The 15745-nt window shown below is 41.3% G+C and overlaps 1 protein-coding gene across 6 annotated transcripts in view; it reads right to left on the bottom strand.

The window, feature by feature from the left end:
- Positions 1–14702, bottom strand: part of GK (glycerol kinase) — a 71367-nt gene extending 56665 nt beyond the window's left edge. For 3 of the 6 annotated variants that reach the window (XM_036992163.2, XM_017640996.3, XM_017641003.3), the window contains exons 1-3: positions 14444–14701; positions 4989–5062; positions 2782–2888 (exon numbers count right to left, since the gene is read on the bottom strand). In XM_036992163.2, the coding sequence (XP_036848058.1) occupies positions 2782–2888; positions 4989–5062; positions 14444–14521 (259 nt within the window). In that variant the 5' untranslated portion in view covers positions 14522–14701. Of the gene's footprint in view, positions 1–2781; positions 2889–4988; positions 5063–13927; positions 14421–14443 lie in introns of those variants that run through there. The other 3 variants (XM_036992160.2, XM_036992161.2, XM_036992162.2) reach the window with 2 other exon arrangements.
- Between the last annotated feature and the right edge of the window lie 1043 nt (positions 14703–15745).

The following is a 15745-nucleotide window of genomic DNA, read 5'->3' as shown; positions in this document are numbered from 1 at the left end:
CTTGGGCTCACATGTGCTGTTCAGCTAGAGAGTGAACTTGAATTTTGGAGGTACTGTTCAGAAGGACTTGACTGAAATCAACAAACTTTCTGACGGGTAAGGATAACTACACCCAATGAAGCTGGAATTTGCAAATGAAATACAACCAGCTATGAAGGACTCTTAATGATTATCACATAAGGCATATAAATGTAGATATAAATATAATGGATTTTCTTCAGTTGGAAAAAGTCATTTATTTGCCACAGTGGAACTAAAAACCAAAGTAGTTCGTGAGGTTGTCATCAGAGTGGCTCAGAAAAAAGAGCACTGCACCAGGATGCAGGGGAGCTATGCGTTAATGCTTCCCATCACTAAATAGCTACATGACCTGCATGGAGTCCCTTTCCCTCATTTGCAGTTAGTCTAGGTGACAGAAGGCCCTTTACAGCATTAGCATTCTGTGATCTAGAGCTCTATATAGGCAAGCAAGGGCTTAGCCCTTGGAGGTTCCAATTCAGTAAGTTATGTGGGAAAAAAATTTAGCACAACTGGTATGGAGAGGCTAATGGTATGTTCTCTTCCTTGGCCGTAGGCTGGTAGTTGTTGAGAAGGACGTGTTGGGTCACTGTGGCTCAGGTATGGGTTTCACACTGGACAGACACAGAATGTAGAGCAGGGAGCTGTGTGTTCAGTATTTTCACAGACCAGATAGTGCAAGTGGAAGACGAGTCACTGGGACTGCAGTTATGTGTCATCTTCACATACACCACAAAAATAAGAGAAAAAGGAATGGCACCTGTATGGGTCCAAAAGGCAACATATTGAAGCCTACCTTACGTATAAGGGAGGTAGAATTATATAAAAACCATGGCCCACCATCCCAGAATCTATGCCCTCAGCATGGCTTTAAGCCACCTATATTTGTATCTTTGGAAATGCATACTTTGACCACAGAGTAAGCTACTGAATGCCTCTTAATATGTTTACACTGTTTAGACTGAAAGCTGTGAGAACAATTCAAGGAAATGACCAAACATCACACTGACGCACAACTCATCTAAAACTTGGTGAATGCAACTCTGAAGTTTGAAATACTTCGACCCAGATGCAGGGATAAAACAAGGATAGGCTATTAAAAATTATTAACAAAATATCAAATTATACATGGGTGCTTCTTCTAAAAATCTGTAATGGCAGAAATAACTAGATACTCTTACAATTTTCCATTAATTTGGATTGGATTAGCATGTTTCCCCCACTTAACTGGTAGCTGCATGACCCCATTTGTGCTCCACTGCTTAGCACACCTAGCATATAGGAGGCACTCTATGAGTTTGCTGAATGAATAGTTTTGATTATGCTTAGTCTTTTTTTTTTAAGTGAGTCATATTTTTGCAAATAGGGGAAAGTCTTAAAGAAAATAAAAGTTTCAACTCAGCAGCTCTAGTAAATCTAAGAGCCAAGTTGATGTAAATCAGGACACCACCACCACCAACTGATGGTTCCCCCTATCTAGAGTCAGGCTACATAAGGAAAAAAAAATAGCCCTTTAATGATGAATCTGAAAAACTTAAACCATAAAGGGATGGCGATTACTGCATGATGCTTCTACCCTTTACACTAGCATACCGATTTTGGATGACTGGGTGATTTTTTTCCTCCCTGCATGAATGATTCAAAGCCAAATTTCAGTAGATATTCCTTAGGCCTACTAGGCATCAGCACACAGAGGTTTGTAAAGTTCTCCAACAATTATTTCAGAGAGATTTTACAAGTGAAGTGCTCTGATTTCAAACAACCTCCCCCCTGCCAAGCTTTTCCTTATTCTAGTCTTTCCCTCTTCAGTAAAAGGTATCTCTGTCCACCCAAGAGCTCAAGCAAAAGCCCCAAGTACTGTCTTTCACCATCTCTCCCTTCCACCCCACCACTCTCTCTACTACCCTGACATCCAATGTATCAGCAAGTTCTGGCCAGTTCTCCCCACCAACAGTGCTACCACTGTCAGCAAAGTCAGCATCCTCTCTCTCAGGATGGCCACGCAGCTTCCACTCTGCTCTGTGTCTACACTTAAGCCTTTATGGTCCACTCTCCACACTGCTCCACACAGCAGTCAGGAAGTTGTCTTTAAACTGCATTCATCCTGTCATCCCCTGTCACCTTGCTTAAAATTTTCTCATATTTAGCTCCCTGTGATACTAAGAATAACATGCAAACTCCTAACTATAGCTGACAAGGCCCTAACTACTTCCCTGATTTCAGCTCCTACGGAAACTCCTTAGTCACCCACCCTCACCCTGCACCCCCTCCCCTTTTCTTACTCTGTTTATGACACACTGGCCTTCTTTCTGAGACAGGAATGTGCCAAGCTTATTCCCACCTCAGGACCTTTCAAGTGCTGCTTCCTTTTTATCAAAAACACCTCCCCAAGATATTTACATGGCTGGACCCTTTTGGCCTTTGAGATCTCAACAAAAACATCACCTCCTGAGAGGCCTTCTCTGGTCATCCAATCTAAAGTGAGCCTCTAAGGCACTCCTGACCGTATTGCTCTGTTTTATTTTCTGCATGAAGCTTAGCAGTATATGGACTTAGCTTGTGTTTGTCTGCTTTTATTGTTGGTCTCACCCCCACTAAAATAAAAGCTTCATGAGAACAGGGACCTAATCTTCCTATTTACTGCTGTATCTTCAGTTCTCACAGAAGAGGCTTGTCACTTCATAGACACTCAATTGTGAGATGAACGAATGAATGATAGACTGAGATAATCATACAAGGGAGTAAAATATTCTATAAAAATACCTTTTATGTTGGAAATATCAATATTGAGCTGTCCAAGTTTCTCACAGGTTTTCTCTATACACTCATAGACAGACTGCAGAATTTCTTTAGGGTCTTGTTCCACCCATCTTTGAACAAAAGAATGTATTTGGTTAGTTCACAAGAAAGCAAAACAAATGTGACTTTTCTAGAAATGTTCACTTATGAGGGTGTGGCTGGTGCATAAATTAAAGAAAATCAGATAAGGAAAGCAAAACATATCCAATATTCTAATGAAATGATTTAAAGAAAAGCCTATTTCCCTTACATTTTTATTATTCTTCATGGAGTAATTAATCATTTGAAAGGATGCAAATAATAACAGACCATAAATAGCAAATATTCTACCTATTTTTAAACCATTTTTTTAATCCAGTAAGAAATTAGTTCTCCAATTCTTTATATCCTGTGGGTTTGATGAATTTTGATAAACTATCTGCATGTTTCACTAGTCACTAGTTATTTATAAGTCATCTGATATATGTATTATTCTTGGGATAGATGGATTGATTGCTTTACTTATTTATTTATAAAGCAAAAGGAATTCTGAAAAGTCAACTAGGTATACTAATCTCTTTTGCCATTTTTTCCCCCTAAAATGTTTTTTTAGAATTTAGGGGGAAATTTTAAATTTCTGCCAATAACTATTTCATGTAAACAAGTGACTGGTCCAAGCATTCAGACCCAATCCCAGTGCAATTTTGTAAGGTACAAGGCCCTCAGAAGGGTAAAAGTCTCACAGCAAGTGACAAGAAGAGAAACCTGGGAGAAATAAATGGCAGAAGATTCTGACATAATTTGAAAGAATCTTACCCTTGGACCTGGGAGCAGCAAGGGATTTCCAAATGCCTTTCTTCTCTTCCCTCCTCAGGCCTGCCTGGCTTGCCTGTGCTTTGAATTCTCTCTTGAAATTCTCTTTTTCTAAAAGCCCAATCTGCTTCCACAGATTTCTAACTTTTGTTCCTCCAAGCCCCAGGTATCCTCTCTCCAAACTGCACTGGGGTCAGGGCTGTGGACGTTGGTTCAACGTCATTCTAACGTTGGTAACATACCAGTAGCTTTTATTATTACACAAAGGAATTCTCTAAAACATAGGAGAACATTTTTCATGGAAAGAAAATTATAAAATTTGGTAAGACGTCAATTTTTGTCTCTTTCTTAAATTAAACTTTACAGTGAGACGAACAGATCTAAAGCACACAACCTGTTAAGTTTTAACAAATGTATATAAACTCATCTAACCAACACGCCAGTCAAGATACAGAATATTTCCATCACTCCACCGAGTTCTTTCACGCCTCTTTCAAGTCAATCACATGCTCCATGGGCAACCCATTTTTTGTATGTCTATTGTCCTAGATTAGTTTAGCCTCTTCTTGAATTTCTAATAGAGCTATGCAGTATGTACACTTTTGTGTCCAGCTTTTTTTACTTTCCATGATATCAATGAGATCCAACCAGGTTGTTGCTTGTGTCAGTTCACTTTTTAAAAATTGCCAAACAGTATTTCATTATTATCTTTTCTACTAAGGACTGACATTTGGGCTGTTTCTGGTGCAGGTAATTATAAATAAAGCTGCTGTAAATGTTCACGTATAAGTCTTTCTATAGCATATGCTTTCATTTCTCCTAACAGTGGAATGATGCAGCTGTATGGTTAATTTTACAAGAAACTGCCACATGGTTTCTCAAAGTGGTTGTATCACAAGCATCATCAAATTTTAAATAGCATACTTAACATTATTTTTAATCACAATTTCTACACATGAACATTATTCCATAAAATGATGATTGCAGTATTAGATGATAACATGTGAATGCTTTTTTAAACACAGGTGCCTTTATTTAAGGAAAAACCCCCTCACACTCAAATTAGCAAAGCAGCAGTTTGGCAATGATGGAGATGCAGAACTAAATGACTTCAAAGTCCATGTGGAATTTCTGCTATTTAATACTCCTTTGCTTGATTACTTTATTATCCCTCCCTTTTCTGAATTCCTAAGCCATCAATTACCCACATGTTTTTGAGGAGCTATCCAGTTATTGCTTCTTTTCATGACTAATACCTGTCCCTCAGGTCTTCTCAGTATGGTGTATGGTCAAGTTTATTTTACAAAGCACCAGGGCATGTGGGATGAGGTGGACCAAAAAACATGATGTATCTTTACATAGTAAATTAGGAAACTTACCCTTCTCTTGGAAACTCTTGTTTTATTTCCACTTGATGATGACTAAGTAGTTCGGCTGTTTTTGAATTGAAAACCTGAAAAATATATTGCAAGATTAGGGTGGAAATACGGGTAGACAGCAAAGATGTTTAAAGTTATTTAGCAAATGAAGTTCTTTTCACTGACAGAAAAAGATGAATCAGATGACATGCCATACAAGATGTTCTACTTTCTCTTCAGGGAGAATCTTAAAAGTTGTAAGTTAGCTTCAGAAATAACTTCTCTCCGGATAAATAGAAATATATCGGAGATAAAGCTAAAGAGGCAATGCTTTATTCTTTAAAAAACAAAACTGGCTCCAGATGGAGGAAATTTAATATATCGACAGATTAAGAGTATTGCTTTCTTTTAGAAAATAGGAAAACCAAGCATAAAAGAGAGCTGGCAAAATGCTGGTAATGAGGGTGTAAAGTTACATTCTGCATCCATCTTAGACGTAGAGACAGTCATAGATGCCCAGGCAGGGAAGCATAGTGTGGCAGTTCCTTTGAAGGAGGGCGCAGCAATGCATCTAGCTCTCCTCAGAGGAACAGAGCTGCTTCAGCACAGGGAGAAGTGTGTCCTGGCACCTAGCCCAGCGCACTCTGTGTCCTACTATAATGAAGTGCTGACCCTTGATTTAAACATTAAAATCAATGGCGGAAAGCTCCCAAGGAGGAAACGCTACATAAACCTGCACAATTTTAATACCACTAAAACTTCTCAATCTTTTTACATATGTATTGTTTTTTTAATCTGGGTGTACCTATACTTAAGTACCAAAGTGCTTCATCTTTCAAAGTTAAGGATTCATATTTTAATTAAAATTAACTTCCCAAGTCGCTGTGATTGCAGCAATAAAGTCACATCCAATTAGTTAAGAAAAGTGTCTCCATGCGCAGGTTTCCTGTGGGAGAATACCTGCTCAACGCAGATAAGAAAGGGAAATAGGAGAAAACACATAGTGATTCGCTCTCCCCTTCCTCCCCACCACACACACCTCTTTTTCGGGAGGAAATGATAAACATAATAAAAGCAAGAAGGCAAATTCTCAAATCCTTTGGAGAGATCCAATATCTTACAAGTCAAAGGCTAGCTTGACACATCATAAATAAAAGGCACTTGGCAGGAATAGCCCGGTAATTTACAACTTAGCATTAGGGTATGTGTCTAGGATGTCCACTCCATTTGTCCGGTTTTATTCGCTGAAGTATCTCTAGGGCCCAGAGTAGTGCCTGGCATAGGGTCAATACTCAGTAACTATTTCTTGAATGTCTGAAAAAATATGGTCTATCAGGGACTTATTAGAAGAAAAATTATCAAATAAAATGAGAAACGGTGGCAGAAAAACTCCAATAGGAAATCACAGTTGTATTATCTTTATTCATATTACTACGGCTCCTGGGGTCCTATTCTCAAATCCCCAAAGGGCTCTGGTTAAGAAACAAGCCGTCTGTCTCCTTTGGTTGGCTGGATTCATGCGGACTTCAATAGCAGACTCTTGGGGCTATGAACGGAGTAGGATCCCTCTATCATCACTTACTTCTTTTAAGTAGGCTTACTTCAGTACCCTCACACTAAAAATTGATTTATAGGTCTTTGGAATGGGTACAGAAAAGGGAAGGATTTGGGACATTCTATCTGCCATATTAGAGCATGACACCATCTGATCACATAGCATTTGGACATAACAGGATGGCATGTGGACCTCCCTACTTCTTTAGAGCTCTGAGTCTGAGAAGATGGATACCACCTGTAGGTATTTAGGATTTGACCCTGTTGTGCACCACTTCTAAGTTTGTAGGACACTTTTTAGGTTTAATATTTTTACAATCTGCAACTTAGTGCAGCACTGTCCAATAGAAATACAATGCAAGCCTACTTAATCTAAATTTTTCTCATAAAAAAACAGTAAAAAGAAACAGGTGGAAATTAATTTTAATAAGTTTATTTAAACAAATGTATCTAAAAATTATCATTTCAACATGTGATCAATATAAAAATGGAAATTTTGTACATTTCTTTGGAACTAAGTGTTTGAAATCTAGTATATATTTTATACTTACACTTCACCTCAATTTGCACAAACCACATTTAAGGTGATTAATAGCCTCATGTGGCTACTGGCTATTGTATCAACAGTCCAGTTATGGAGAACTGTTTTTCTCATATATCTAGGTTTATGTGAAGAACTGTAATGAAGCCTCCTGTCTGTCCATTTGTCTACAGATGGACAAATGTACAAAGAAAGCCAACGATGCTTCTACAAGGCTCCATGGCTAGAGGGAACTAACTCCATATGAGAATACATCGCCCAGAAGCAAGAATGCTAGTCTGTTCTTTTCAAGTAGATTTTAAAAGCCATTGTCAATTAAAGATGGCAGTAGCTATATAGTTTGCTTTATAACAGATTTAGCAAGGCCATTTGCCTAAAAATCATTGGATAGCAAGGGAGAAATGCCTCAGAATTACAGATGCCCTTCATCTTTTTCTCTTTCCAAATTTGAAATTCACCAAACCTAAGAGTCAGTTTAAAAATTCAGAAGCACAGTAACACAGAATAGAAGGTTCTCCTAGGAAAAGTAATTAAGAGGAATGTTTTAAGACACATTGAGTCTATGGGCACTAGAAGAGACCCTAGAGATCCTCTGGGCCAGAGTTTTCAAAATGAGGCTAGGGCCCCTCAGAAGCTGGGAAGGGGGGACAGGGAGCTCTACTGAGTCTCTGGGCTACACCCTACCTTGGATTTCAGATTCCATTGACTTCAGCTTCCAGATTTAAACTCTTTCAGAAACAAGTTTAACCGTGGAGTTCCAAGGCAAAAAAACAAACGACATGGAAACTGAAACCCTTGGCCCTCAGGTGATGCTCTTATCCTTACAAAGTGAGCTCCGGGAGACTGGTGCATACTGACAAACAGCACTAAACTCTAGGTTTTCTAAATGCCAATCCAGTGCTTTTTCAGTACAAAATCATACGAATTGTGATTTTGTTATCATCCATTAAGTAGCAGCAAACACAAACAAGTTTTGTAACACAGGGCTGCCAGTGTGATGGAGAAAGGACACCTACCCCAGACTTGCATAAGTCAGAAAGGGGCTCCCAGAAGGAGCAACTTCCGGACAAAGATTTCAGGTTGAATGGAAGGGAGTCCATATGGATCTGTGGAAGCGTGTGTGTGTGCAGTGACCCAGGTGAGACACCTGGAGGGCTCCCCGCGGAGGAGGAAAGCAGCCAAAAGCAGCCACAGCAGGGGAGTGAAAGCGATGAACTGAGAGAGCTTCAATTAAGGAGACAGGAGCAAGTCAAGGGCTTGGACGGGGAGGAGTGGAGAAAGAGGAGGGATGGTCAAGGGGACAGGTTTAAGGATGCAGGTTAGGGTAGGCAGTGTTTACAAGGCAAAGGATAAGGAAGGAGCAGTAATTTTGGTACAGAAAGGGGCAAGGAGATAAGGAATATCATTTTAGATAATGTACACTAAGGAGGGGTGACTCTGGCACATATATGGAGATGCCTAGCAGTCAGTTACTTACATTTTAGGTCATAAGCTTAAAGAAAGAGCTCTGTTAAGGGAATTTGGAACTAGTAGATAAGTCCTGGAGAGCTAATACACACCACAGGGATTATAGCCAACTATACTGTATTATATACTTCAGTTGCTAAGGGACTAGATTTGAATTGCTCCCACCACAAAAAAGGAAGTAATAATCATGTGATGTGACAGTTATATTAATGCTGTGGTGACTTGAGTATTGCAGGATCAAACAACATGCTGTACACCTTAAACTTGCACTGTGTTATATGTCAGTTATATTTCAATTAAAAAGAAGCAGCAGAAGAAAGGGATCTCTTCTCAGAATTTTGTGAGGTCCAGAAAGGCGGATGAGAACTCCATACGTGGGGTAACATAGAGGCAAAAGGCACAGGTCTGGGAAATACGCAGCGCTGGGGGTGAGGGTCAAGCCCCCACCAGCTGTTTTACTTTACCTTTTCTAAATTTCAACCTTTACATCTGTAAAAGGATCAAATAAAATAACTTATGAGAAGTATTTCATACAGGGCAGGCACGTAGCATGCATCCAAAGGATGTTACCACTACATTGCTGCTGTTGCTAGACTGCTTCTATTTCTATTCCTGTTGCTACTACCACCAGCATGACCCATAGGTGACAGAGTTAGGATTCCAAATCACCAGTTCTATATTCATCTCTGAGCCCAAAGCACATATAAGTTCCAGATTTTGTTTTGGGAGGAGGGCAATTAAAAACTGGAGAGACAAGTTAATGTAGGAAAAGAACTAAGCACAGGGCAGGCACATAGCATAACCCAAAGATGTTAGCATCGCTGCTGCTGCTACGGCTTCTTAATAATTATTAATATTATTAAATTATTAATAACTACTACTATTACCTACAAGTGGTAGATTTAGAATTAGAAGCTGCCAGCTCTATATTCACCATTATGCCTAAATCATGACTCAATTCCAGATCTGCAGGCGGAGGGAATGTTTAAAAACTGAAGAGGCAAGGAAAATTATTTTTATAAAAAACTGTTTAAAAAGCACTTTCTGAAACAATGCGTGCCTTCTCTGTCTTAGAAGGGGAGTAGTAGAGAGACAAAATGCTGTCCTTACTAAGTAAGTGTCCTTCAGGCTTGCCTTACTCATCCTATGACTAATTCAGTCATCCCATCATGAACATGCACATTCATTTCCCTCCCCACATGATTTCCCGACGAGCCTACCCTTGTACGCCACACTCAACTTTACTATGTGATAACATGCTTTTCAGGAATGTAAACTCCTTCTCTAGGACACTATCATACTATATAAATTCGAATGACTTAAAATAAAAGTACCAGCTACAGATATGTTACATTGCAAACTTGACCACAAAAGCCATAATGGCATCTTTCAATAAGCCACGGAAGTAAGGAAACATAGCCAATGGCATTATATTCTTCTTAAAAAATAACACTGTTTTAAGTAGCATATACATAAATCTGATACAGCTACAGTTGCCAAATCAAGTACTTCCAAGACCCCACGAGTTTCAACCTCCCTAGTCTTCCAATCCAAGAAATCTAGTCAACACATGTAAGCCCTGCTGGCCCCTCTCTGCTAATGTCTATACCTGTAATGAGTACCTACCACATGCCTGATGCTGTGTTAGGCTTTGGGGAGGAAAAAAAAGGCACCATTCTGCCCCTCCAGAAGCTCAAAATTCAAAGCTCTTAACACATGCTTGTGAGACTCAAGAGAACAAGAAAGGGTGCAGCTTTCTGTTGAGAATGTGTTCTTGCCATTTGTGTAATGTGATGGGCAGGAAAACAAACCAACTTATTGGGGGAAAAAGCCACAGAAGAAACACAACTATAGTTACCACAAGAGTGGCCTCATTCTAGCTATGAGCCAAAGTACTTTTACCAAATTTACTGTTCATTTGTCCCTGCCCCTAATGGGCTCTTAAAAAACATGTGTTGAATAAAAAAATGAAAGAAAGCGGAAATCCGTCCCTAAGCCTTATGAGATCTCTGAGTATGATGAGACAGCTGGGGCCAAGGCAATGTTTCCTGCCAAAACAAGCACAGGACTACAATTCTAGTCATTCTTCACGGATGCTGGCTGTTGGAACAAAATGATTGTGCAACCATTATCCACGGTGACTACACCTGAGCCCGTCCCAGACCCGCTGAATCTGAGTCACAAGATGATCAAAACCAACTGCACATATTCAGAGGCAACATTTTTTACATATTGCGAAACTAATGTGTAAGTATGTTTTTCTTGGTGAAGATTCATCTGTCACCATAATCAGAACGGATGCTTGAGTGTGAGGTGGGTGCGTGCCTTCCCGGGCCCTTATCTTCCTTGTGCAGTACTCCAGGCTGCCAGGGAGCCTTAGGCAGGAGTTCTGGGGATAAGCTTCTGGCTGCAACACACCTGAACCTGAGTCCTAGTTCTACCAGTTACTCAGAGACCTTGGGCCCAATCAGCCCAGTCTAATCACCTGTGTAAAGGAGTTTACTAATATTACCTTTATCGTGGTTGTTAGGATTAAGTGAGATAATGCTGGCAAAGCCCAGTGCAGTGCCTGAAGCACTTCAAGTCACAACACAGTCCAAGCGTTTTGTTGTTTGTTTGTTTTTTTAACATTCAACTTCATGGGGAAAAAACAAAGTTACCAAATTAAAGAAGGAAGTTGACTATTTACGTTGAAACTTTTGTCTTATAAACAAACGGCCCCTCCTTGAAACCTGTTTCACTAATCCTATTTCCAAGAAGTGCCTACTCTGTAATCTGAGTAACCATGTGCCAGCCCCAGTTTACTTTCCTATCAGACAAGTTGGAAATTTTCTTGTAGTGTAAAACATATGCATAGGGTCCCAAGACAAATTCTTTGACAACTGGAGGAAGAAATGAACATATTCTAAAACTGCAGGTCTACTGCTACAATAGAAAAAATTATTCAAACACACCCAAGTCAGAAAGTTGTAGGATTTTTTTTGACAAGGTAAAAAAGAGAACCATAATTAAAATTCAGTAACCTAGTAATGAGAAATAAAAATCTATTCAATAAATATGTATGAAGTGATCCCTGTAGACAAAACACGTATTCATCTGTTGTGTTGACCAAGGTGTTTTAAGGAATACAATGATGAACAAGGAGGTCCCTGATCTCAAGTACAGCAGGTATGTAATACAAAGGAGGTGATACGAGCTATTAATAGAGGTAAAGAAGTGCTATGGGAAGGGGGACAAATTTATACTAAGGGTTTGAGGAAGACATCTAAGAGATGGCAGTTGAGCCAATTTGGAGGTAGAGTAGAATTTCAAGAAGCAGATCTGGGGAACGGGGGAAGAGGCATTTCCCTCGTGTGAGAAAGCAAGAATAAAGACATCTTGTGTCCTTTATGGAAGAAAGCTAATATTTTTAGCACAGAAAGGGGAGAAGAAAGCTTGAAGGTTATAGGTCTTGTGAAAGTTGAATCATACATGCAAATTTAATGAATGGTCAGAAAATTATTGAAATACCTTTAACTTCATATGCTTCCTTATGAGAGTTCTTATCCACTCTATTTCTGAGAAGGTAAGCAATTATTTTTGACTCATAATTACAACATGGAACAATGTGCCTGGAGCAACTCCGGGGAATCACTTTGTGATTGACACTTATTCAGCAAATCTATTATCTACATTTTGCAGGGAGTGGTTAAGAACACTCTTTCCTTATAACCAAAAGAAAAAAAAAAACACCTTGCTAAACCATTCCCAAGTTTTTCTCTACATCACACAGGAACTTTATCTACCTCTGAAGCATTCCTTCATAGTTGTTTCTCAAAGAGCAGAAAACTTTATCAATCAACTTTTATATATCATTCTATTATAAGCAGAATGGGAATCTTCTGAATTTGCACCTTAGCTTACCCAGTGAGATTATGCCACACAGAGCCCAGTAAACAGAACCCAACTTCTGAAGGCTCATGTTGTTCATGCCACATGCTGAACAACGGATGGTGGTAATAGGAAGTTGATCAATTCCTTCCCCACCAAGGCAGAAAGATGCCTCTTGGGCAACAGAATCTAAGGGACCAGGAACCACCTGCAGTCAGAGATAAGGCAGATTGCTGGGCTACAGGGCAGCAACAGGGAAGAGTCAAAAGGAAGATAAGCACAGTAAGGCTGGCTCCTGAAAAGGAAGCCTACAAAATTATGAAATATTTTACCCACTTTCATAGAGGGCAAAGGCTGTATGGACTCAAGAACAATTACCATGTTTGGTTTGGTATCCATAGTACTTAGTGAACTAGTTAACAACATTTAAAAATAGGAAGATGTCACTGAAAACTCTATAGATCACCTGCTTTTCTTAAAGAATGTGACAGTCTGACAATACTGGGCTTGTGCTCCTGCTTGGCAGTTAGTTACAGGCTGTCCCCTTGATGTGCGTCTGCTCTCCAGTCTGCCCTCCTCCCTCTACCTGTGCAGCCCCTGCAGGTATCTGTGTGGGCAATTTTTGAACATGGCTTCCAAAATCTACCCACCGTTAACACGCGTCTTAATGGCCTTTCTTAATTTGGGAAGATGGTAATGATGATTGTGTATTTTATATTAATCAAATCCAGTTAGGCAGACTTTCTGACTTATGATTCAGGATTCCTTTATAAACACTTATATGAAAATAGGACAAAGTGAAACCTGCCCTGTGTGATCAAAAGATAAACAGGGTAAGAGATGGCAGAACCATGCCGTGGCAGCTCAAACCAGGGTAAGTCATGAAGGAATATTCAGACTAAAATTGGACTGAAAGCTTTCTCCTTCAGACAGCAGAGACAAGAATCAAAAGGAAGGTACAAATGTAGGTTTTCATCAAGTGATCAGCTAAACAGTACTTTGACAAAAATATTTATGCTGTATGTATAATGTATACAAACAGTATAGGTACACATACATATACATATGAAATAATGCACTAAAAATGATTTGAGATGAAAAAGTGAAGACAGAGCTAAATAAATCATTCAATATTTATATCAACTTGCCAGCTTAGTCAGATGCCCATTGAAAACATGGGCTTTTAACCAGCAAAGGTTTATTTAAATTACTTTGAAATTAGCTTACTGAACTCAGTGCTAAATTTCTTTAAAAGCAGGTTCTAATTGCACAAAACAGACTAATCAGTAGTCACTTAAATAGCACTCCATTATGCTACTTCAAATATGGTAAGTAAAAAGAGAAAAACAGAATTTCCCTGTAGCTTTATGCTACAAAGCACGGAGAGGTCAATCATCTGCTTGTAATGGGCAAAGTATCAGAACTGAAGTTTGCCAGTCGTCTAAATTAAATAAAGATTCTGGTAAAAGCAGTGTAGTATGACTTTTTTCTAATGTGTTCTGACACCCCCACCCCCTTAGCATTTTACCTTCTGCAATTTCTGTGGTAGAGGATGAAAACGCAACATCATGCTAACACTATATTCGCTTTACTGCTCCAAAGGACGCTGTGTTAGGTTCCCACAGCCGTGACACAGCTTTCCCCCCATCCAAGGACGTCCTGCGCCTTGCGGGCCAAATGCTCCTGGGGAAGACCGCAGCAGCGGTCATTGTGGCCACCTGTCCCTGGCTGCAGGCAGACCGCTGTGCACGGATGTTCGGCAAGTCCTAGCTCCCTTTAGAGGAGGAGTCCCCTCCGTTAGCAGGTGATTGGCTCCACCAGCAAGGCTGTAGCTACTCTGCTGTAGGGGTCGCAAGAGGCCGAGGTCCCCTAGCCCCAGGCAGGGCAGCTTCAGCATGGCAGTCGCGCTCAAGGGGTTTTGGCCTCCTCCCCTTGACTGGCAGCCTGGCCGGAGCCGGGGCAGGCGCGGGATGGGGACACAACACCCAGCCCCGGCGTATCCAGGCTTCCGCCCCGGCCTCCTCATAAGTCACCCCGGGCTCACCAAAAATCGTGTCGAGCTGGTACCCTGGTCCACTGCCCCCACCAACGGCCCCAAGACTGCTTTCTTTGCGGCTGCCATGAAAGCAGCTTCGGGTCGGCGGGCTATCGCAGCCGGTGTCCCGGGTGACAGCGGCGGGCAGGGGAGGCGCAGGCAGTGAGTCAGGAGGGCCAGTCGGCGCGCGGCGGCCGAACTCTGGGACCGCGCTTCAGGCGGCCCCTTTACCCGCGAAGAGCCCTCTCATCCCGCCCCTCCGACCAGGCCCCGCCCTCCATTGCGTTCCCTAGGACTCCGGGGGCGTGGCGGAGGGCTGTTTGTTGGGCCGGCCAATTAGCGAACTCGGAGAGGGGCGGAACGATCGGACATTCAGAGGGCGGAGAGACTTCTTAGAGGCGGGGCCTGGGCGCGGCGGAGGCGGTGGCTCGCGCCGCCGGTCACGTGAAGCTGGCTCCCCAGCCGCTGAGCTGCCTTCCAGCGGGGCCCGGGGCGGAGGAGGTTGCTGCTCCGGGGAGGGAAGCGCCGCTAGCCCTGCTGAAAGGACACACAACCCCACCTGCGCCCTGGCGCCCCACGGGGGAAAGGATCCCAAATTGCAGAACTGCTTGTACCTCTGGTGGGCCGCGCAGAGCACGGCCTCAGTCGCTCTTTGGACAGACCCAGCCCGGCCTTCCCGCGCCCCTTCCACCTCCCTGGCTCCTCGCCCTGGATAAAAAAATAAAAATAAAAATAAAAAAATAATAAATAATAATAATAATAATAAATAATCCCCTATACAGAGATTTACCGCCTGTTCTGTCACCTCCAGAAGCAAGGCGAATCCCAAACCTTTGTAGGCTTTTCAGGAACGAGGGACGCGGAAGTTCTTTCTGCGTAGCATATAAGGGAAGCGCTCAAAGTCAAGCTCCCCAGATCCCTCAGTGGACTATTCCTGCGGGAGGCACCCGGCACTTGCATGCCTTGAAGCACCTTTGCTTCTTGCCTGACCTCTCCGGCACCCCCTCCCTTACAGACTACTTCCTCTCCCTCTATTAACTGTTCTGAACTGCAATGGGAGAGAAAAGGGGCTTTCTCATTTGACCTTGAATTTACCTTGCCAGGATATTTTGGGTGCTATGTTTCAGGGGCTTTTAAACTTTGGACCAAGACTCACTGTCTGAGATAAGTTTATAAAACGTGTGTGCACACATGTATGTTTATTTATGATACATAACATATAAAAATATATTTATGTACATTTACACTACTGAAAAGTTTCCAAAACAGCATTTGTCCTTTCATGCTATACATTCTGTATTGTTTTATTCT

Source organism: Manis javanica, chromosome X, assembly GCF_040802235.1.
Source record: "Manis javanica isolate MJ-LG chromosome X, MJ_LKY, whole genome shotgun sequence".
Classification (NCBI taxonomy): Eukaryota; Metazoa; Chordata; class Mammalia; order Pholidota; family Manidae; genus Manis; species Manis javanica.
This window is presented reverse-complemented; position numbering and strand designations above follow the sequence as displayed.